Source organism: Staurois parvus, unplaced genomic scaffold, assembly GCF_062004578.1.
Source record: "Staurois parvus isolate SC_StPar_1 unplaced genomic scaffold, SC_StPar_1.0 ptg000390l, whole genome shotgun sequence".
Lineage (NCBI taxonomy): Eukaryota > Metazoa > Chordata > Amphibia > Anura > Ranidae > Staurois > Staurois parvus.
In genome coordinates this window covers 6,430,001-6,451,412 of record NW_028318186.1, presented here as the reverse complement: position 1 = coordinate 6,451,412, position 21,412 = coordinate 6,430,001, and the positions used below count along the sequence as shown (strand labels likewise).

Sequence of the window (21,412 nt, the reverse complement as noted above, 5' to 3'; positions counted from 1 at the left end):
GTTTGTAAATAATTTTTTTTTCACTTCTCAGAAACACTGCGCTTGCTTACCTTGATTGTGAGAACATAAAAAAAAAGAAAATAATCAAAGCATTTATTTTGGTGTCTTCTCTTTCATTGAGCTGGTTTATATAAACCTCACTTCTTCCCAGTCCTTTTAAAGTAGAAAATAAAGTATACAGCATTGTGTTCCAGCACCGGTTCTGAGACTTGTCTGAATCCAGAACAAAATCAAGTTGGACTGAGTGCTGCTCTGTCATTCACAGAAAGCCTTGTATTTTATCTATGACCACAAGGATTCCTCTGATTGGCTGAGGTGGTGATTGTGGCACCATCTACCCACCTCTCCACCTCATCTGCAATTATTAGTAAACAAAATAGTTCATTTAGTTTGTTTGGACCAAACTGGCCATCTAAGGCTAAATGAACACTGAAGCTCCCTTGGACGCCAAGCTCTCCTGGCCACTGAAAAACGCTTAACACGGCAAAAACATGTGTGAACGTAGCACGGCATTTAGCTGCGTTTACTTGTGTTTAGCCCCAGAGTGTTTGCCATTGAAATGAATAAACAGCCAAGTGCTAAATGCAGCTAGCGCTTAGTCATGTTTCTGCCTTATTTTGCCAAAATGTTCCTCTACTAAACGTGATTCTTCTGCATTTAGAAGAGGGACATTTAATTGCCCCTAAACTCTGCTGCTCCTAAACTCTGGTAAAAGCCTATGTGTGCATGGATAGATAGGCTTTTATTGAGTTGAGTTTAGGGGCTTTGGAAAAAAAATGCCAAAAGCTCCTAAACTCACATTTAGGAGAAGCAGTGTACATGAGGGCTAAAGTGAAAGTAAATCTGGAGTTAGACCTGAATATAAAAGTAGAATGGTTATATATTCATAGCCACAAAGCTTCAACAGTAGATCCCTCTCAGCAACAACTGACCCCCAGCAACATAAGACCTCCCCCAAAAAGAAAAAAAGTGCCATTAATTTGGGGTATAACCACCCATCAAAAGCATTTCCCCGACTTATCATAAGTTAGGTGTGGATTCTAAACCAAATAAAGCTTATAAGAAAAAAGTTAGCAGCCGACAAGAGCAGACCTGCCAAAAAGACGGTATATTATGAATCCTATGCGGGAGTAACTTATCACCATAAGTAATGGATGCAAATATTTTTATTGAGATCAATGAGATCATGAAAAGGTTGGGATTTGAATCATGGTGTACACAGTGTCAATCATAAAAATAAAATTAGTGACTAAAAACAAAAAAAGCGTTCTGCGTTTTCACTTAGCGGCATCGGTATAGACGGCTGAAAAAACCGAGATAAGTATTTGACAGAAAATCTTCTGTAAAAGTATTAAGGAAGTCCATAGTGGTTGAATCCAAGTTGGCTAGAATGCTTTTTTTTGTTTTTTTATTCACTGATTTTATTTTTATGATTGACAGTGTGTTCACCATGATTCAAATGCCAAACTTTTCATGATCTAATTGATCTCAATAAAAATATTTGCACCCATTACCTATGGTGATAATTTACTCCACATAGGATTCATAATATACCGTCTCTTTTGCAGGTCTGCTCTTGTCAGCTGCTAACTTTTTTCTTATAAAACCTCTCCCCCCTAGCAACAGTAGACTCCCATCCAAAAACAGATCCCCTCCAATGACAATAGATCATTCAGCAGACAGCATCAATAAACCCTCCAGCACATCTCAGCACCCCTTGCCATTACATACACTCAGAGGTTGAGGTGACGGAACTGTGTTCCCTCTCGCTGAAAAAAAATCCCAGCTTTTATCAAAAAAAAAAAGAAAGGATGAAGGAGTTTTCGAATTAGACATATCAAAGTATCCGAACAAATACCAATCTGTTTTGGCAGTTCATAGTGAGTGGCAAAAAATCCAAACACCTTAGACCAGAATGGGCTGATATGAGACAGTCCCAAACCATGTGAAGAAAACTTCCTTGCTCCTGAAGACATTTGAAAGATGTAGGTGATCCTAGTTTACCCATCTCATACACTTTGTAGGAGTATAATATATATGATGTAGATGTTTGAGTTGCCAGTTCACCTTAGTTTCGAGGAATTGCACAGATCTCGTGCTGTAATGGAGCAGTTGTGAAACCAGAATCACCCGTGAGGTCTAATTTAACTCCTGGGGGAGCCCGGAAGGTGAAGTTTTGCAGCAGCGTGGTAAAGAACAGGAACAGTTCCATTTTAGCCAAGTTCTCCCCGACACAACTTCTCTTACCTTAGAACAAAAAGTAAAGAAAATAGGTTTTTATGGACTATTGTTACCTTTCCCCATCTGTAGGAATGACATACTTCCAGCTTAGTGTCTCTTAACTCCCAGTCATGATGCTTACTGTATGTATACTCTTATTTAGACATTAGGCTCGGGTTCACAAAACTAACAGAAAGGTCCTTTTTTTCTGCACTCTCTTAGTCAATAGCTACTTTTACCAATAATCTACTTCCCCCAGGGCTGCCGTGGAGTATCTGCAGAAAATCTAGTAATAGCCCTGGTGACCATTGTTAGTCTTTATGGATGTGTGAAAACATGTCTTTTGCACATATATAAAAAAAATTAAAACAAAATATGGTTGAATTGTGCTGAAGATCATTTATTTGCCACAACATTGGCACTATAAAGTGTCCATGTTGCCATTTGAGAAAACAAAGTCATATGCAATGATTGCCTGTGACCCCTATTTAAGACACTTTACAATTGCACCACTTTGACCACTTGCTGACTGAGCTATAGCACAGATCAAGGTAAAGGGTCAATCACAGCTGCCCTTTACCATGTGATGAGATGTGTCCAATCACAACTGATCCCATGTAAACAAATGCCGGCTATTGGCATTTCCTTTTCTCACATATATACTATAAAATAGTGAAGCGCTAAATAAATAAATATATATATATATTAAGGTGCCAACAGTGAGTGTAAGTGCTATAGTGTTAACAGTTCCTTGTTAAACACTGGAACATTATAACCAATAGTGTATATTAAATAGAAAAAATCAACCTGAATCCATAATATATCAGTGATGATAAATAAACAAACCAGTGACAAATAATCTTATATCTCCAAAAAATTCCTTCTTCTCATTCACTATTTAAAGTGAAGAGTGCTCATCAATAATAAAAGGTGAACACGTGTATACAAAAAAACTTTTTTAAGTGCATATATAGAAAATATATATATGTATAAATAATATATCATATATATATATAAATAAATAGAGTCCATGCAAGTGTAACTTGTGATAGAACGGTGGTCTTCACTTCTAGTGCTCAAACACAAATCCTCAAATGGCAGCAGTGCCTGCTCACCTCCCCGCACTGACCCTCAAGGGGCCAAAAGGCTACTGATCTCCTCTATGGCCAATCTTTTTTTCCTCCTCCTCTCGGTAGCTCAGCAGGTGATCACAGGGTCTCCACTTCTCCTCCACTCATATGTCATATAGGACACAAAACAGAGCTTCCCATAGTGTAATATTGTTTAATATAAGCCACTTCTATTACATATCGGTTGTACTCACATTTGATTTCCTGCTTACAAAAGCCTTCCACCTCATCCTATAGGTGTATCTCATGAACACAGGGGGAAACCAATATGGCCGCTCCGTTCGGACATGCGTCCCACGTGACCGGAAGTGACGTAGTTCCAAACCGGATATGGCGTACCGACGCGTTGCGTCACGTGCGTCGTGACTTCATCAGGGTTAACGCCCACCAGTGACTGAATGCATTTAAATAGGATCCAGCCTAAAAAACTCTTCCCAATTGAAGGGCGGGCTCTCAGCGGCCATTTTCCCGAAGCCCGCTATCTTCACTATACAACACGGAGGAACATTAACATAATGTCCCCCTATGGGGAAAACCTCGATCTATGCCACTATTTTAATACTGCAGTATATTAAAAATCTCTTTAATTTATTAAAAACCACTTTAATACACATATGTAATTTTATTAAATAGCCAACAATTAAAAACATTATATATAAAAACACTAAAAACCGTATATAAAAAATATATATGTATATATAAATACATATATTTCCACATCTTATTAAATTGCCCTTCTACATATAGAGACATCCTAGGTTTTAATATACCATATATTTCAATTATATAACCCTCAAGGAAATTAACCTTAATATTAAAATGAAACCATTTATACTTTAACCCCTAATAGAAACATCTCTACTGTATATAAGAACATCTCATATACATAAAAGGAATCATGTTGATACACCTATAGCTTGAGTTTACAGTATTCCTCATATTATATATATAAACCTTGTATTCATCCTTTTTGTTATATCTCATATATTAAAACAATTAAACTAAACAACATATCAATACACTAATAATTCAAATAAACTCGTAATGAATATATATTTAACTAAACTACTTTGTACTCCCGTCTATTCTAGCAATAGACCCAAAGTTTATATTAACACATGTTCCGATGTAAGATATATACATATATATCCATTCATATCAGACTACCACCACTAGGAGCTTCCTAAAAAATTATAAATAATCCTAAAAATTTAAAAGTCACTAATAAAACAATTTAAATCAAATTCCACATTGAGTCCAAAAGGTGCCTGTGTATGCATAGTAAAAATCCATCAAGATTCCGCCTGGCTCAAAGATTTAATCTTATTACTTCCTCTCCAGTGTTTGGTATATTTTTGTATCCCCCAGAACCTCAAACCTGAAGGATCCTTATTATGTTTTTTTAAAAAATGTTTGGATACACTGTGTTTCGGGAAACCATTTTTTATGTTCTGAACATGTTCCCTAATACGTTTCCAGAGCGGTCTTTTTGTTCTGCCTATATATTGATAACCACAGTCACACTCCAAACCGTAGACCACACCTTCTGTACGGCAAGTAATAAAATCTTTGATTTTAAACTCCATTCCATCAACATTACATTTAAAGGTTTTACGTTTCACATTTTTTCCTCTCGTTTCCCTGCACCCATAACAATGTCTGCACGGGAAAAAACCTATTTGGTCCAAAAATGTTGATTTTTTCTTCCTATCAGGTGGATCTAACACACTCTTGACTAACCTCATCCTTAATGTGGGTGCTCTTCTATAAATAAATTTTGGACAATCATCTAATATTGGGTTCAACACAGGAACAGATTTCAAAATTGACCAATGCCTCTTAAATATTTGTTCTATTTTTTTGTAGTGGACATTAAAGTCCAGCACAATGGCCATCTGACTATCAAAATTCTCGTCCTTCTTCTTTTCCAATATTAACGAATTCCTCTCCAGATTCCCGACTTCATTAATCTTTCTTTCAATTTCCTGTTTTGGGTACCCTTTATTTATAAATTTGTTCCCCATCACTTCCGCTTGTTTGTTATACTCTTCTTGGCTTGGGATATTATACAGCCATGGAGGAAAGTGGCAACTGTCTACTGGTATAAAGCCGTTCCTATCTACTTCCTTAAAAAACGTTTTAGTAATAATTTTTTCTCTTTCTATTCTAATATTAGATCTAGAAAGTTGACTTGACAGTTATCATATGTCCATGAAAAATTTATATTTCTATTACCACATTGAGGTTTTTAAACGTATGATTAATAGAGATTTGGATAATCTCAAAATTCCAAAATTATCAACCAACATTGGTATCCAGACAGGAATTAATAGACTCTCTAAAAGAGATAATATAGTAATCAGACCGGCAGACAAGGGAGGGGGGATTGTGATTCTGTCGAAAGAGTATTACTTACAGGAATTGAATAAACAATTATCTGATATTACTACATATAAAGTTATTCCAAAGGACCCGACATTAATATATAAGAAGAAATTGGTTAAACTTGTACAAGAAGGAGAAAATAAGAAATTTTTGAATAAAAAGGAGGCAAAATACCTAGTACCAGAAACGTGTAGGATACCCATAATATATACAATTCCCAAGATACACAAAAATATGAGGGAACCTCCAGGTAGACCCATTGTAAATGGAATACAATCCATTCTGGCGAGATTAGGTCAATATGTGGATTTCTATTTACAACCCGCAGTTCGAAAGACCAGAGCCTATTTACGCGACACCAAGCACCTAATTCAACTACTTGATAAAATAGAGATAAATTTGGAAGTTATTCTAGCAAGTGCGGATGTAACTTCTTTATATACTATTATAGATCACGATGGAGCAGTGGAGGCAGCTGCTTGGGGCCTGAGACAATATACTAATATTGGATGGCCACAAAGAAGATATTTATTAAAATGTTTAGAATTTGGCCTCCAACAGAATTATTTCTGGCATGATGAGACCTTCTTTCAGCAAATAAAAGGAGTCGCTATGGGGGCTAAGTATGCCCCCAGTGTGGCCAATTTGTATATGGCCCACTGGGAGGAAGAGGCGATTTATCATCAAACCCCCGAGGAACTTATGTTATATTCCAGATATATAGATGACGTGATCATTATATGGAAAGGAAATAGTGAGTCACTACTAGGATTTCTGAATGGAATGAATATCAATAATAGAAATATAAATTTTTCATGGACATATGATAACTGTCAAGTCAACTTTCTAGATCTTAATATTAGAATAGAAAGAGAAAAAATTATTACTAAAACGTTTTTTAAGGAAGTAGATAGGAACGGCTTTATACCAGTAGACAGTTGCCACTTTCCTCCATGGCTGTATAATATCCTAAAGGGGCAACTGGTTAGGCTAAAAAGGAACTGCTCAAGCCAAGAAGAGTATAACAATCAAGCGGAAGTGATGGGGAACAAATTTATAAATAAAGGGTACCCAAAACAGGAAATTGAAAGAAAGATTAATGAAGTCGGGAATCTGGAGAGGAATTCGTTAATATTGGACAAGAAGAAGGACGAGAATTTTGATAGTCAGATGGCCATTGTGCTGGACTTTAATGTCCACTACAAAAAAATAGAACAAATATTTAAGAGGCATTGGTCAATTTTGAAATCTGTTCCTGTGTTGAACCCAATATTAGATGATTGTCCAAAATTTATTTATAGAAGAGCACCCACATTAAGGATGAGGTTAGTCAAGAGTGTGTTAGATCCACCTGATAGGAAGAAAAAATCAACATTTTTGGACCAAATAGGTTTTTTCCCGTGCAGACATTGTTATGGGTGCAGGGAAACGAGAGGAAAAAATGTGAAACGTAAAACCTTTAAATGTAATGTTGATGGAATGGAGTTTAAAATCAAAGATTTTATTACTTGCCGTACAGAAGGTGTGGTCTACGGTTTGGAGTGTGACTGTGGTTATCAATATATAGGCAGAACAAAAAGACCGCTCTGGAAACGTATTAGGGAACATGTTCAGAACATAAAAAATGGTTTCCCGAAACACAGTGTATCCAAACATTTTTTAAAAAAACATAATAAGGATCCTTCAGGTTTGAGGTTCTGGGGGATACAAAAATATACCAAACACTGGAGAGGAAGTAATAAGATTAAATCTTTGAGCCAGGCGGAATCTCGATGGATTTTTACTATGCATACACAGGCACCTTTTGGACTCAATGTGGAATTTGATTTAAATTGTTTTATTAGTGACTTTTAAATTTTTAAGATTATTTATAATTTTTTAGGAAGCTCCTAGTGGTGGTAGTCTGATATGAATGGATATATATGTATATATCTTACATCGGAACATGTGTTAATATAAACTTTGGGTCTATTGCTAGAATAGACGGGAGTACAAAGTAGTTTAGTTAAATATATATTCATTACGAGTTTATTTGAATTATTAGTGTATTGATATGTTGTTTAGTTTAATTGTTTTAATATATGAGATATAACAAAAAGGATGAATACAAGGTTTATATATATAATATGAGGAATACTGTAAACTCAAGCTATAGGTGTATCAACATGATTCCTTTTATGTATATGAGATGTTCTTATATACAGTAGAGATGTTTCTATTAGGGGTTAAAGTATAAATGGTTTCATTTTAATATTAAGGTTAATTTCCTTGAGGGTTATATAATTGAAATATATGGTATATTAAAACCTAGGATGTCTCTATATGTAGAAGGGCAATTTAATAAGATGTGGAAATATATGTATTTATATATACATATATATTTTTTATATACGGTTTTTAGTGTTTTTATATATAATGTTTTTAATTGTTGGCTATTTAATAAAATTACATATGTGTATTAAAGTGGTTTTTAATAAATTAAAGAGATTTTTAATATACTGCAGTATTAAAATAGTGGCATAGATCGAGGTTTTCCCCATAGGGGGACATTATGTTAATGTTCCTCCGTGTTGTATAGTGAAGATAGCGGGCTTCGGGAAAATGGCCGCCGAGAGCCCGCCCTTCAATTGGGAAGAGTTTTTTAGGCTGGATCCTATTTAAATGCATTCAGTCACTGGTGGGCGTTAACCCTGATGAAGTCACGACGCACGTGACGCAACGCGTCGGTACGCCATATCCGGTTTGGAACTACGTCACTTCCGGTCACGTGGGACGCATGTCCAAACGGAGCGGCCATATTGGTTTCCCCCTGTGTTCATGAGATACACCTATAGGATGAGGTGGAAGGCTTTTGTAAGCAGGAAATCAAATGTGAGTACAACCGATATGTAATAGAAGTGGCTTATATTAAACAATATTACACTATGGGAAGCTCTGTTTTGTGTCCTATATGACATATGAGTGGAGGAGAAGTGGAGACCCTGTGATCACCTGCTGAGTTACCGAGAGGAGGAGGAAAAAAAGATTGGCCATAGAGGAGATCAGTAGCCTTTTGGCCCCTTGAGGGTCAGTGCGGGGAGGTGAGCAGGCACTGCTGCCATTTGAGGATTTGTGTTTGAGCACTAGAAGTGAAGACCACCGTTCTATCACAAGTTACACTTGCATGGACTCTATTTATTTATATATATATATGATATATTATTTATACATATATATATTTTCTATATATGCACTTAAAAAAGTTTTTTTGTATACACGTGTTCACCTTTTATTATTGATGAGCACTCTTCACTTTAAATAGTGAATGAGAAGAAGGAATTTTTTGGAGATATAAGATTATTTGTCACTGGTTTGTTTATTTATCATCACTGATATATTATGGATTCAGGTTGATTTTTTCTATTTAATATACACTATTGGTTATAATGTTCCAGTGTTTAACAAGGAACTGTTAACACTATAGCACTTACACTCACTGTTGGCACCTTAATATATATATATATTTATTTATTTAGCACTTCACTATTTTATAGTATATATTTGGCTACTTAATGGTTTAAGGTAAAGTGACAGCAGCTGTTGAGATAGGGACCTTGCCTGTATTGAGCGCAGGAGGATACTTGTAATTTTGTTTCCTTTTCTCACATACTGTCACTGTGTGAGGAAAGGAAAGCCGATAAATGGCATTCCTGTGAGAGGACACATTTACATAGATAATCATGGTACTGATCATCATTGCCCTGATTAGCAGTACATCACCCATAAGTGAAGCTTATTGGTGTCTACCAGTGCAGCTTATCAGTGCCCATCAGTGTCACCTATCAGTGCCCATCAGTGCTGCCTATTAGTGCCCATCAGTGCCACCTATCAGTGTCTCCTCATCAGTGCTGCCTCATCACTGCCGCCTAATCGGTGCAGACTATCAGTGCCCATCAGTGCAGCCTCATCAGCGCACATCAGTGAGGAATAAAAATTCCTTTTTTGCTAAATATTATAACCAAAACTAAGAAAATGCTTTTTTTTTCAAAATTGTCTTTTTCTTTTTGTTTAGCAAAAACTAAAAAAACAGTGGTGATTAAAGTCCACCAAAAGAAAGCTCTATCTGTCTAAAAATAAAAATTATAGAAATTTCATTTTGAGTACAGTGTTACATGACCACGCAATTGTCATTCAAAGTGACTGCAATGAAAGCTGAAATTGGTCTGAACAGGTAAGGGGTGAAAGTGTCCAGTATTGATGTGGTTAAACTACTTACCAGCAGAAAATGGCATAAATGCTTCACGTGTAACAAAGTTTCCATCTGAGTCCAAAAAATGCTCAGGGTAGAACTCTTCTGGTTTCTCAAAATAATCTTTGTCTTTTAACACAGAATATAGTAATGTAATGATATAAGTACCCTAAAAAGGATATAGAAGAGAACTGTTCAGACAGGACATACAGTAAATAAGGGTTTGTGTATATGGGTATCACACTCAGAAGTCAAATGCAGCATGTGTTCAGGTAAATATGAGTTGCATTTAAGATGCATATCAGATACATTTACAAAAACACATTGTATTAACACTGACTTGTGTAGAGCGATAGAAGTGATGTATAGCAATAGCAGCAATGGCAATAATGACCGAATGCATTACAAAAAGCCTTCAGAAGAAAAATTTCTTAATGCTTGCTTTTGTAGTTGTTTATAGTTGCTGAAACAATTAACTTCTGGGCAACCTGAGAAGCTTTAAATATGTTTTTCCTACCATGTGACTAAAATAAATAACGCAATCTGGTCAAATGTTTGTGAACACCTCACCATCCTACCTATATGAGTTTATTGGACATCCCAACCATCCTCTCCACTCCTCTCAAGACCTCTTGCTTTTAAGCTCCCTTGTCTCCTTCCATGCTCATCTCCAAGACTTTTTCAGAGCCTCTCCCATCCTCTGGAACGTTCTACCTAAGTCAGTCTGGCTATCTCCTACTCTGCCTGCTTTGGGCACTCCCTGAAAATCTCCAACTAACTGAACTTTTATCACTTCCATTAGCTCAGCCCCCACAGTTATAACCTTTTGTGCCACTTGCCCCACCCCATTACATTGTTAGCTCTTATAATCAGGGCTCTCTAAACACTCTTGTATTCTATTGTATTGTAACTGTACTGTCTCCCTTTACATTGTAAAGCACTGCAAAACTGTTGAGACTATATAAATCCTGATTAGTAATAATAATATAAGGTTCAAATTAACAAGGGACAAAGTGTTTAGTCAGCTTAGCATTCATCTTAGTACACCCTTTTAGAAGCTGTGGTTAGGGGGCCACTTGGCCAGTTCTGTCTCCCCTTGTTGTAGAACCTTTTGGGAACAGACAGGACAAAAGTTTTTTTTTTTTAAGATTTTAGGTAGTCACTGTGAACTCCCAAGCACTAAAAGTTATGAAAGATGTACAGTACAGGTGAAACTCGAAAAATTTGAATATCGTGCAAAAGTTCATTTATTTCAGTAATGCAACTTAAAAAGAAACTAATATATGAGATAGACTCATTACATGCAAAGCAAGATAGTTCAAGCCGTGATTTGTCATAATTGTGATGATTATGGCTTACAACTCATGAAAACCCCAAATCCACAATCTCAGAAAATTAGAATATTATGAAAAGGTGCAATATTCTAGGCTCAAAGTGTCCCACTCGAATCAGCTAATTAAGCCATAACACCTGCAAAGAGTTCCTGAGCCTTTAAATGGTCTCTCAGTCTGGTTCAGTAGGAATCACAATCATGGGAAAGACTGCTGACCTGACAGTTGTGCAGAAAACCATCATTGACACCCTCCATAAATAGGGAAAGCCTCAAAAGGTAATTGCAAAAGAAGTTGGATGTTCCCAAAGTGCTGTATCAAAGCACATGAATAGAAAGTTATGTGGAAGGGAAAAGTGTGGAAGAAAAAGGTGCACAAGCAGCAGGGATGACTGCAGCCTGGAGAGGATTGTCAGGAAAAGGCCATTTTAAAATTGTTGGGGACTTTCACAAGGAGTGGACTGAGGCTGGAGTCAATGCATCAAGAGCCACCACACACAGACAGATCCTGGACATGGGCTTCAAATGTCATATTCCTCTTGTCAAGCCACTCCTGTGCTAAATAAAAACAGACCTGGTCTGTTGCTCAGTGGTCCAAAGTCCTCTTTTCTGATGAGAGCAACTTTTGCATCTCATTCGGAAACCAAGGACCCAGAGTATGGAGGAAAAATGGAGAGGCACACACTGCAGGATGCTTGAAGTCCAGTGTGAGGTTTCCACAGTCTGTGTTGATTTGGGGAGCCATGTCATTTGCTGGTGTTGGTCCACTGTGATTCATTAAGTCCAGGGTCAACGCAGCCATCTACCAGGAGATTTTGGAGCACTTCATGCTTCCTTCCACAGACGAGCTTTATGGGGATGCTGACTTCATTTTCCAGCAGGACTAGGCACCTGCCCACGCTGCCAAAAGCACCAAAACCTGGTTCAATGACCGTGGGATTTCTGTGCTTGATTGGCCAGCAAACTCGCCTGACCTGAACCCCATAGAGAATCTATGGGGCATTGCCAAGAGAAAGATGAGAGACATGAGACCGAACAATGCAGAAGAGCTGAAGGCTGCTATTGAAGCATCCGGGTCTTCCATAACACCTCAGCAGTGCCACAGGCTGATGGCTTCCATGCCACGCCACATTGAGGCAGAAATTGCTGCAAAAGGGGCCCAAACCAAGTACTGAGTACATATGCATACTTATACTTTTCAGAGGTCCGATATTGTTCTATGCACAATCCTTGTTTTATTGATTGCATGTAATATTCTCATTTTTTGAAATTGTGGATTTGGGGTTTTCATGAGCTGTAAGCCATAATCATCACAATTATGACAAATCACGGCTTGAACTATCTTGCTTTGCATGTAATGAGTCTATCTCATATATTAGTTTCACCTTTTAAGTTGCATTACTGAAATAAATGAACTTTTGCACGATATTCAAATTTTTCGAGTTTCACCTGTATATTCTATTGAGACTTACTATGTTGGAAATTCCTCCTTATGATAATATAATTGTTATGTTACCATACATCCATTAAAACTCAATCCAAATTGGATTGAAAATTGTGTGTTTGCAATGTGTTGGGATGAAGAGTGAGTGAGACTCCTAATAAACTCTATGGAGAAGGAATAGTTGCCCTGTACAAGAGAGTGGAGAGTGCACCTTGGAGTAAAGCTCTTGGGACTCCCACTAGTTGAAGCTACCAACTGCGCAGGGCTGCAGCATCCCACTTGACTGTGGAGCATCGATCCCTTGTACAGTGTCTGGAGCTACCAGAAATATTGAGGCCTCTCAAATTAAGGAGTTCCTCTCATGATGTGGAACTGTGTAATGGTTAGCTGTAAATATGGTCTGAGTTACCAACCCTCCTGTCACTGAACATTCTAGAAAGCTTTTGCAGGATTCTGAGTCTTAGATGAACCTGCTGGAAAGGGTGGTTGCAAATTTTACATACCCCAGTCACTAGGAAGGAGCCTGGCCTTAAAAATCTGCTACATATGGATCATAGGCCACACCCTACAAGTTTTTTTTGGAGGTATATTTTTGGTCCTCTATATGGGTAATACAATTGTACCAGTGGTAAAAATTGTGGTGATAATCATAAATGATAAAAACAGCATGATCACTAAGCTCCTGTCCTCATCTCCAATATGTTACCATCCCATCAAGGAATCAAAGGGATTGTAGCATGTTCCCCCCAAGCTGGGAAATACTAGGTAATTCTTCTATGGACTAGTGATGGATTGGAACAACACTGGGAAATACAGTAGGTAGAAGGCAAGCACATATTGTTTCTTATTCTCTTTAGAGTAAAGGCAACCTGTTACTTTGCCCAGTATGCATTTGATATATTGCTCAGTCCTTTTAATGAATACAGGATAATATCTGCTACTTACTTTGGGTATAAAAAATTCTTTTATAGTCACATCTTGAGCAGTAGAATGGGGAACACCTGTTGGTGCAATATTACCGAATCTTAGGATTTCATGGATGACGGCATCAGTATATGGCATCTGCTTTTTATGCATCAGACAAAGTTCTCCAGAACCAACTACTTTTTCTATTTCATTTTGAACTTTTTCTGTCAATAAAAGAAAAACATACAGACATATTTAGCCACTTCAGCTTCAGAGGATTTTTATTAGCACTGATCACTGTATTGGTGTCACTGGGGATGTCAGTGACAGTTAGTCAGTCCCCCCCCCCCCCCCCCCCCGTGTCAAAATGCCCACCACAGTCCTGCTATAAGTCGCTGATTGCTGCCATTACTAGTGTAAAAAAAAAAATCCAGTATATATATATATATATATATATATATATACAGTTGCAAGAAAAAGTATGTGAACCCCTTGGGATTACGTGGAGTTTTGCATGAATTGGGCATAAAATGTGCTCTGAACGTCATCTAAGTCACAACAATAGAAGAACACAGTCTGCTGAACATAATACTACACAAACATTAGATGTTGCCATGGTTTAATTGCACATAACATGTAAACATTCACAGTGCAGGGAGGAAAAAGTATGTGAGGCCCTAGCTTAATGACTTCTCCCAGAGCTAATTGGAGCCAGGAGTGAGCCAACCTTGACTCCAATCAGTGTGATGATATTGGATGTGTTGCTGACAGCTGTCCTTCCCTTAAAAAACACACACCTGTTTTGGATTTACTGGTTTCAAGAAGCACTGTCTGATGTGAACCATGCCTAGCAGAAAAGAGCTCTCAGAAGACCTACGATCAAGAATTGTTGACTTGCATGAAGCTGGAAAGGGTTTCAAAAGTATCTTCAAAAGCCTTGATGTTCATGTGTCCACGGTAAGACAGACTGTCTACAAATGGAGAAAGTTTAGCACTGTTGCTACTCTCCCTAGGCGTGGTTGTCCTGTAAAAATGACTGCAAGAGCACAGCGCAGAATGCTGCATGAGGTAAAGAAGAATCCCAGAGTGTCAGCTAAAGACCTACAGAAATCTCTGGCACATGCTAACATTTTGTTGACACATCTACAATAAGGAAAACATTAAACAAGAATGGAGTACATGGGAGGACACCACGGAGGAAGCCATTGCTGTCCAAAAAGAATATTGCAGCACGTTTGAAGTTTGCAAAAGAGCACCTGGATGTTCCACAGCACTACTGGCAAAATATACTGTGGACAGATGAAACCAAGATTGAGCTGTTTGGGAAGAACACACAACACTATGTGTGGAGAAAAAAAGGCACAGCACACCAACATCAAAACCTCATCCCCACTGTAAAACATGGCGGACGGAGCATCATGATTTGGGACTACTTTGCTGCCTCAGGGCCTGGACGGATTGTTGTCATTGATGGGAAAATGAATTCCAGAGTTTGTCAAGACATTTTGCAGGAAAACGTACGACCATCTGTCCGCCAACTGAAGCTCCGCAGAGGATGGGTGATGCAACAGGACAATGACCCAAAGCATACAAGTAATTCAACAAAACAATGGCTGCAACAGCACAGAATACACCTTCTGGAGTGGCCCAGTCAGAGTCCTGACCTCAACCCGATTGAAATGCCGTGGCATGACCTTAAGAGAGCGATTCACACCAGACATCCCAAGAATATTGCTACACTGAAAGAGTTTTGTGAAGAGGAGTGGTCCAAAATTACTCCAGATGGTTGTGCAGGTCTGATCTGCAACTACAGGAAACGTTTGGCTGAGGTTATTGCTGCCAAAGGAGGGTCAACCAATTATTAAGTCCAAAGGTTCACATACTTTTTCCTCCCTGCACTGTGAATGTTTACATGTTATGTGCAATTAAACCATGGCAACATCTAATGTTTGTGTAGTATTATGTTCAGTAGACTGTGTTCTTCTATTGTTGTGACTTAGATGACGTTCAGAGCTCATTTTATGCCCAATTCATGCAAAACTCCACGTAATCCCAAGGGGTTCACATACTTTTTCTTGCAACTGTATATACACACACACACTGCCTTTTATTAACAAATCTTTGTTTCTTATTCCTGCTTTGCAGTGAACTGGGATTTTTTCTTCGTTGTTTTTTTACCTATAAACTATTAACTCTCAACAAGTATGCAGATGAGGAGTACTGGCATCATTCTGACTTTCATTGCTTAATGCCTATTCCAGGTCAGCGACTCAAATTAATGGAGCCAGAGACATCCAGGCAACTAGTACTTTCAGAAGAAGATAAGCCTGAAATATACCATTGTGGTTTCTTTCCATTTATACTTGAGTCTATTCTGGAGGTTGTGAAAAGTTCTTACAGCCATGAGAAAAGATTATAGTGGCCACTGGTGACAACATACTATTTAGAGCCTTTATGACTCTGATATCTGGTGAGTGAAGACCTAGCCTTCTGGTGATCATGTGCACTTCATAGTTATTCTCATCCACAGTTTTGCCTGAATGTAATGTTACATGACTACATCTATGCAAATATTAATTCAGCCATATAGTTTTGGTCATCATTAAATAGTACTCAGGTAGCTAGGGGGACTGAGCTCGGTGTATAAAATCTCACCTGAATCAAGGTCAACAGCGCTCAAAATAAATCACTTACTCTGAATTTCAGGGTATTTGGCCATTAGCAGGAGGCCCCATCGAAGGACTGTTGCGGATGATTCCATTCCAGCCGCAAATATGTCCGACACAAGAAGTACCAAATTAACATCAGTGAAAAACAACTTGGGATTTGGCTTTTCCTGAAAATTCACACAGTTTACAGTACATTATATATTTGCCTTGGAATTTAGATAATATAGAGCTCCAAATACTAGGTTGCTGTAACTGGCAAATGTGGACATTTCCAAGAAGTGTTTGTCAATGACCCCCACCTACTCCCACCTTACTGTTGGCCAGTATGGCTAAATATTATAGTGACAGGGCTATAGGAACATACTGGAGGTGAGGAACAGCATTATAAAGAAGTGTTACATTTTCTAGAGCTTCAAGGCTCCCATGTATGCAGAAGAAGACATCTAAAGACTGCCATACATTGATGGAAATTTGACCAGTTAAGCAAATACTGGCTGAATTTCAGTCCATGTGTAGCGTAGGTTTTTAATAGTTATTGATTTGCAGAAAATTAGTAATAGTTTTGTGTTATCAGTTATGTTAGTGTATACTGTATGTAATCATACAGATACACTATATTGCCACAGGTATTGGTACGCCTGCCTTTACATGCACATGAACTTTAATGACATCCCAGTCTTAGTCCATAGCATTCAGTATTGAGTTGGCCCACCCTTTGCAGCTATAGCCGCATCAACTTTTCTGGGAAAGCTGTCCACAAGGTTTAGGAGTGTGTCTATGGGAATGTTTGACCATTCTTCTAGAAGCACATTTGTGAGGTCAGGCACTGATGTCAGACAAAAAGGCCTGGCTCACAGTTTCTGCTCTAATTCATCCCAAATGTGTTGTATTAGGTTAAGGTCAGGACTGGAGGTGCAGGCCACTCAATTTCCTCTACCCCAAGCTCACTCATTCATGTCTTCGTGGGTCTTGCTTTATGCAATGTGAAGTCATGTTGGAGCAGGAAGGGGCCATCCCCAAACTGTTCCCACAAAGTTAGGAGCATGAAATTGTCCAAAATGTCTTGGTATGCTGACACCTTAAGATTTCCCTTCACTGGAACTAAGAGGACAAGCCAGACCCCTGAAAAACAAACCCACACCCTAATCCTCCGTCCACCAAACGTTACACTTGTCACAATTGCCAAACCCAGACATGTTCATGAGCTTGACAGGGAAGTGTGTATTGTCACTCCAGAGAACACATTTTCACTGCTCTAGAGTCCAGTATACAGTGTGTGTGTGTGTGTGTGTGTGTGTGTATATATATATATATATATATATATATATATATATATATATATATGATATGTCTAATGTATACTGAGACATATGGTCTCATAACATTTGTTCCCTTTTTATTCTATGGTGAGGCTCAAACCAGTTTTACTAGTTTTCTAGTTTTTTGGACTGCTACATATATGCTTGTAAGACAAAAAGCCATTGGAGTTAGATTCATAAGAGAAGTATGAATCAAGGACTGTCGCCTACAGGAACTTCAAAGGAAGAAGTTGGAAATATTCTGTATTTATCTATTTTTTTTCCTCATCTGTAATACATCTTTAAACCAAGCTAAGTATATTTCTTTTATTATTTTACTCTGGAGTTGACTGAATTATTGTAACATATCAGCATATCTGAAAGGTTAAACATAGAAATGTTTAAGTAATAAGGCTAACCCTTTATTACACCCTGTATGAGCAGGCTGACTGTACAGAAGCCGATCTACCAATTGACGTCTGTACAACCAGCCTGTTGGATTTTCCCCACTCTTCCCAAAACTCAGATAGGCCATAGAAAATAGGTTATACCTCTTTTTGCTTGACAAGGAAGACATCAATTAAACTCCTCTGATCATTGACATCCAGTTCATTCTTCTGATGGGTGAAGGTTTTCCTAATAAATGCTTGCAGTTCATCCACGTTCATATAGATTTTTTTGTGACTTCCTGGAATCCATCGGAATAGGGATGGAAATGCATTGTACAACTGAAATAAATGAGTTAAAAAGTTTTACACTCTAGCTCCCATGTGGCTTAGAGCTGACTGAGATTTCAGTGCAAGCTCATTAAAAGCACATGCTAACCTGCATGGTTTCCAAATGTTCCACAGTATCTATATCATGAATACAGAATACTGTGCAGTTGGTGTGGGGTGTGTTCATGTAAGTAGCCACTGAACACCAATGATTTGTGGCTTTTTTATCCCATTGACACCAACAATGTGGCTTATTTTATCCTACTGACACCAACAATGGGACTTGCTTTGCTTCCACCAACACAATTAAAGGAAGCAACTTTATCCTATTTACAACAACAATTTGGGGTTATATTGTGCTCCCATTCACACAAACAATTTTGGATTCATTTTTCTCCTATTGACACCAATAATTTGGAATTAATTTTGACCCCCACTAACACCAATAGTTTGGGACTTATTGTATCCCATTGACACCAACATAAGGATTTGCTTTCCTTCCTATGACACCATAAATGGGGCTTAATGTATGCTACTCACCAACAATTTAGGGTAAATTTTGCTCTTACAGACACAAATGAAATGGGGTTAATTTTGCGTTCATTGACACCAATGATTTCAGGGGCCCATTTTATCCCTCTGAAACCAATTATTTGGGGTTAATTTTGCTTCCTGTAACAATAATGGTATGGGGTTAATTTTGCCTTCACTGACACCAATGATTTCACATTCATTCTGCTCACACAGACAGCAACAATGTGGAGCTTATTTTATCCCACTGACAGCAATGATTAGGCAGCAAGTGGGGCTTTTTTTTTATCCCACTCACAGTTGAAGCATATGGAGCATTCTGTAAGGGTTTAAGTGCTGAAGTGATCTAAACTGGAGGGACCTTTGTTTAATAAAAGTTTTTTCATATGATATCAACTGAATATAAAAAATTCATCATTGACATGAGACAACAATTACATTTTGGGACGTGAGGAAGCCCCTTCCTTAGGTGCTTGGCCAGGCATGAAAATTGCCCACAATGCCATTGTTATTAGACAGAAGAGATCATGGCTAAGAGCACAAGTGTAAATAGTAGTCCCGCATACCTCTACATGGGTCCGCTTGGAAGAATAATGAACTGATGATTTTCTTAGTTTTATATACTTAGTGATTGAGCTGTTTAACCTGAGAGTGGAGAGAAGGATCTCTGTGGAGACTGTTCAGTTTTTTTAAATACAGTCTTGTGGGCACAAAAAATGTCTTTATATAATACTAGATGTTGGGTTAATGTCTAAGCATACTAAAGGGGAGATGTTTAGCACCCAAGTGCAAACTGATGTAGCTAATTGGTGGATGCAATGGTGGGCAATCCTACTGATGGATGTGCAATAGGGCACCCAAACAATAAAAGATGCAAAAGCTTGTTGCTATGGCAGCAAGCAGTCATGATGACTGTTTGACTACTTGGTCTCACACTGGGGATGTTATTTGGAATGTGGGAGGGGAGTCAATCCTAACTGGTGCTTTGTGCTATTTACGCCCCAGTATTTGTTTAATAGCTGTCACTGTTATCTGAAGAAGAAGGAACTGCCTTGTGCCCATAACATTATTATTGTCTCATGTGATTGATTACATTTTCCCAATTTAAAGACTTGTGGTCAGGGCTGGATCTAGCCTGGGGGTGCAGTAAAAAAAAAGTCAGGGAGCATAATGTCAACACTGTGTGTGAGTCACTGATAATCTGTAACACAGTGTCCCAACCTGGGAAACATTATTATTATAGGTTGATTAAACAGAAACTGTGCCCTCTTATGTCATATGTCCCTGGCATAGTCCCCCTTTACTTTAGGAGTCCTCATCAGAGTTCCTCTTTACATCATGACTACTCAGTAGAGTCCCCTTTTACATCAGGTGCCCATGAGAATGCCCCCTTACATCAGGTGTCCCCATCTGAGTGCACCCTTACATCAGTGTCCCTAATAGAGACCCCCCTTACATAAATTGGCCCCATCAGAATGTCCCCTTACATATGACCAATTCCTCAGAGTGTCCATTTACACATGACTGATTATCCCCATCACAGTGCCCCCTGACATCAGGTGTCCCCATCAGGTTTCCCCCTTACACAAGGTGTCCCCATCAGAGTTCCCCACTTACATCGATTTTCCCCCTCATAGTTCCTCTCTATGTCAGCTGTCTTCATCAGACTGGCTGTTGGATCAGTAGATGCACTCTCAGACCTGGGGGGGCACAACTAAAATCTGGGGGGGCACAGCCCACCCCAGCACCCCACTAAATCTGACTCTGCTTGTGGTGTGCTGGTGACACAGTAAGAAAGAAAACATTCTGTTCCACTGACACCAAAACATTATGAATACATTTTCTCCCATTGATACCAGAAAAGGGGCATTTTTTAATCCATTGACATTAGTGTTGGGGCTTATTTTACTTTCATTTCTCTTCAATGTACCCCCTGGCCCTACTGTATTTTGTTTAAAAATGTTCTTCTTGATCCCTTCAAGGTGTCCTTCCTAATTATTTCCAAATGTTAGCAACTATGAACTTGCGAGCATAGAAATTAAAATGGGATTGAACACATCACAGCAATCTTCCATCCATGGTTTCCAACACTGGGATGCGTTGGATCATCATGATTAGAGATGAGCGAATCGAGCTTGGCGAAGTGGCATTCGTTTTGAATATTAGGAAAAATTCGATTCGCACCGAATCCGAAAATTAGCAAACTTCGGATGCACGAATCGAATTTTTCCCGATCGGCCGATTTTCATCCCTTCTACAGCCGGCAAAAAGTGTCCCTGCAGAGAGCTCTGCTATTTCTGACAGTTCTCTGACAGTTCCTTCACATTTACAGCGGTTGAAACATTGTATCTATTTGTTTCCATTTAGGATACAGATGTTTTTATTCGGAAACAAATAGATACAATGTTTCAACCGCTGTAAATGTGAAGGAACTGTCAGAGAACTGTCAGAAATAGCGGAGCTCTCTGCAGATACACTTTTTGCTGTACTGGAATTCTTCTTATTTTCATCCTACTTCTTCTTCATCCTCATCTTCTTCTTCATCCTCTTCATCT

At 38.3% G+C, this 21,412-nt stretch overlaps 1 protein-coding gene across 1 annotated transcript in view; it reads right to left on the bottom strand.

Annotated features, from left to right (window-relative positions):
- Positions 1 to 1,578: 1,578 nt before the first annotated feature.
- LOC149455653 (cytochrome P450 2K1-like) overlaps positions 1,579 to 21,412 on the bottom strand; it is a 63,911-nt gene continuing 44,077 nt past the window's right edge. Inside the window, exons 6-10 of the mRNA XM_089686046.1 lie at positions 18,162 to 18,338; positions 16,338 to 16,479; positions 13,683 to 13,867; positions 9,991 to 10,132; positions 1,579 to 2,247 (exon numbers count right to left, since the gene is read on the bottom strand). Of these exons, the coding sequence (XP_089542172.1) occupies positions 2,069 to 2,247; positions 9,991 to 10,132; positions 13,683 to 13,867; positions 16,338 to 16,479; positions 18,162 to 18,338 (825 nt within the window). The 3' untranslated portion in view covers positions 1,579 to 2,068. The remainder of the gene's footprint in view (positions 2,248 to 9,990; positions 10,133 to 13,682; positions 13,868 to 16,337; positions 16,480 to 18,161; positions 18,339 to 21,412) is intronic.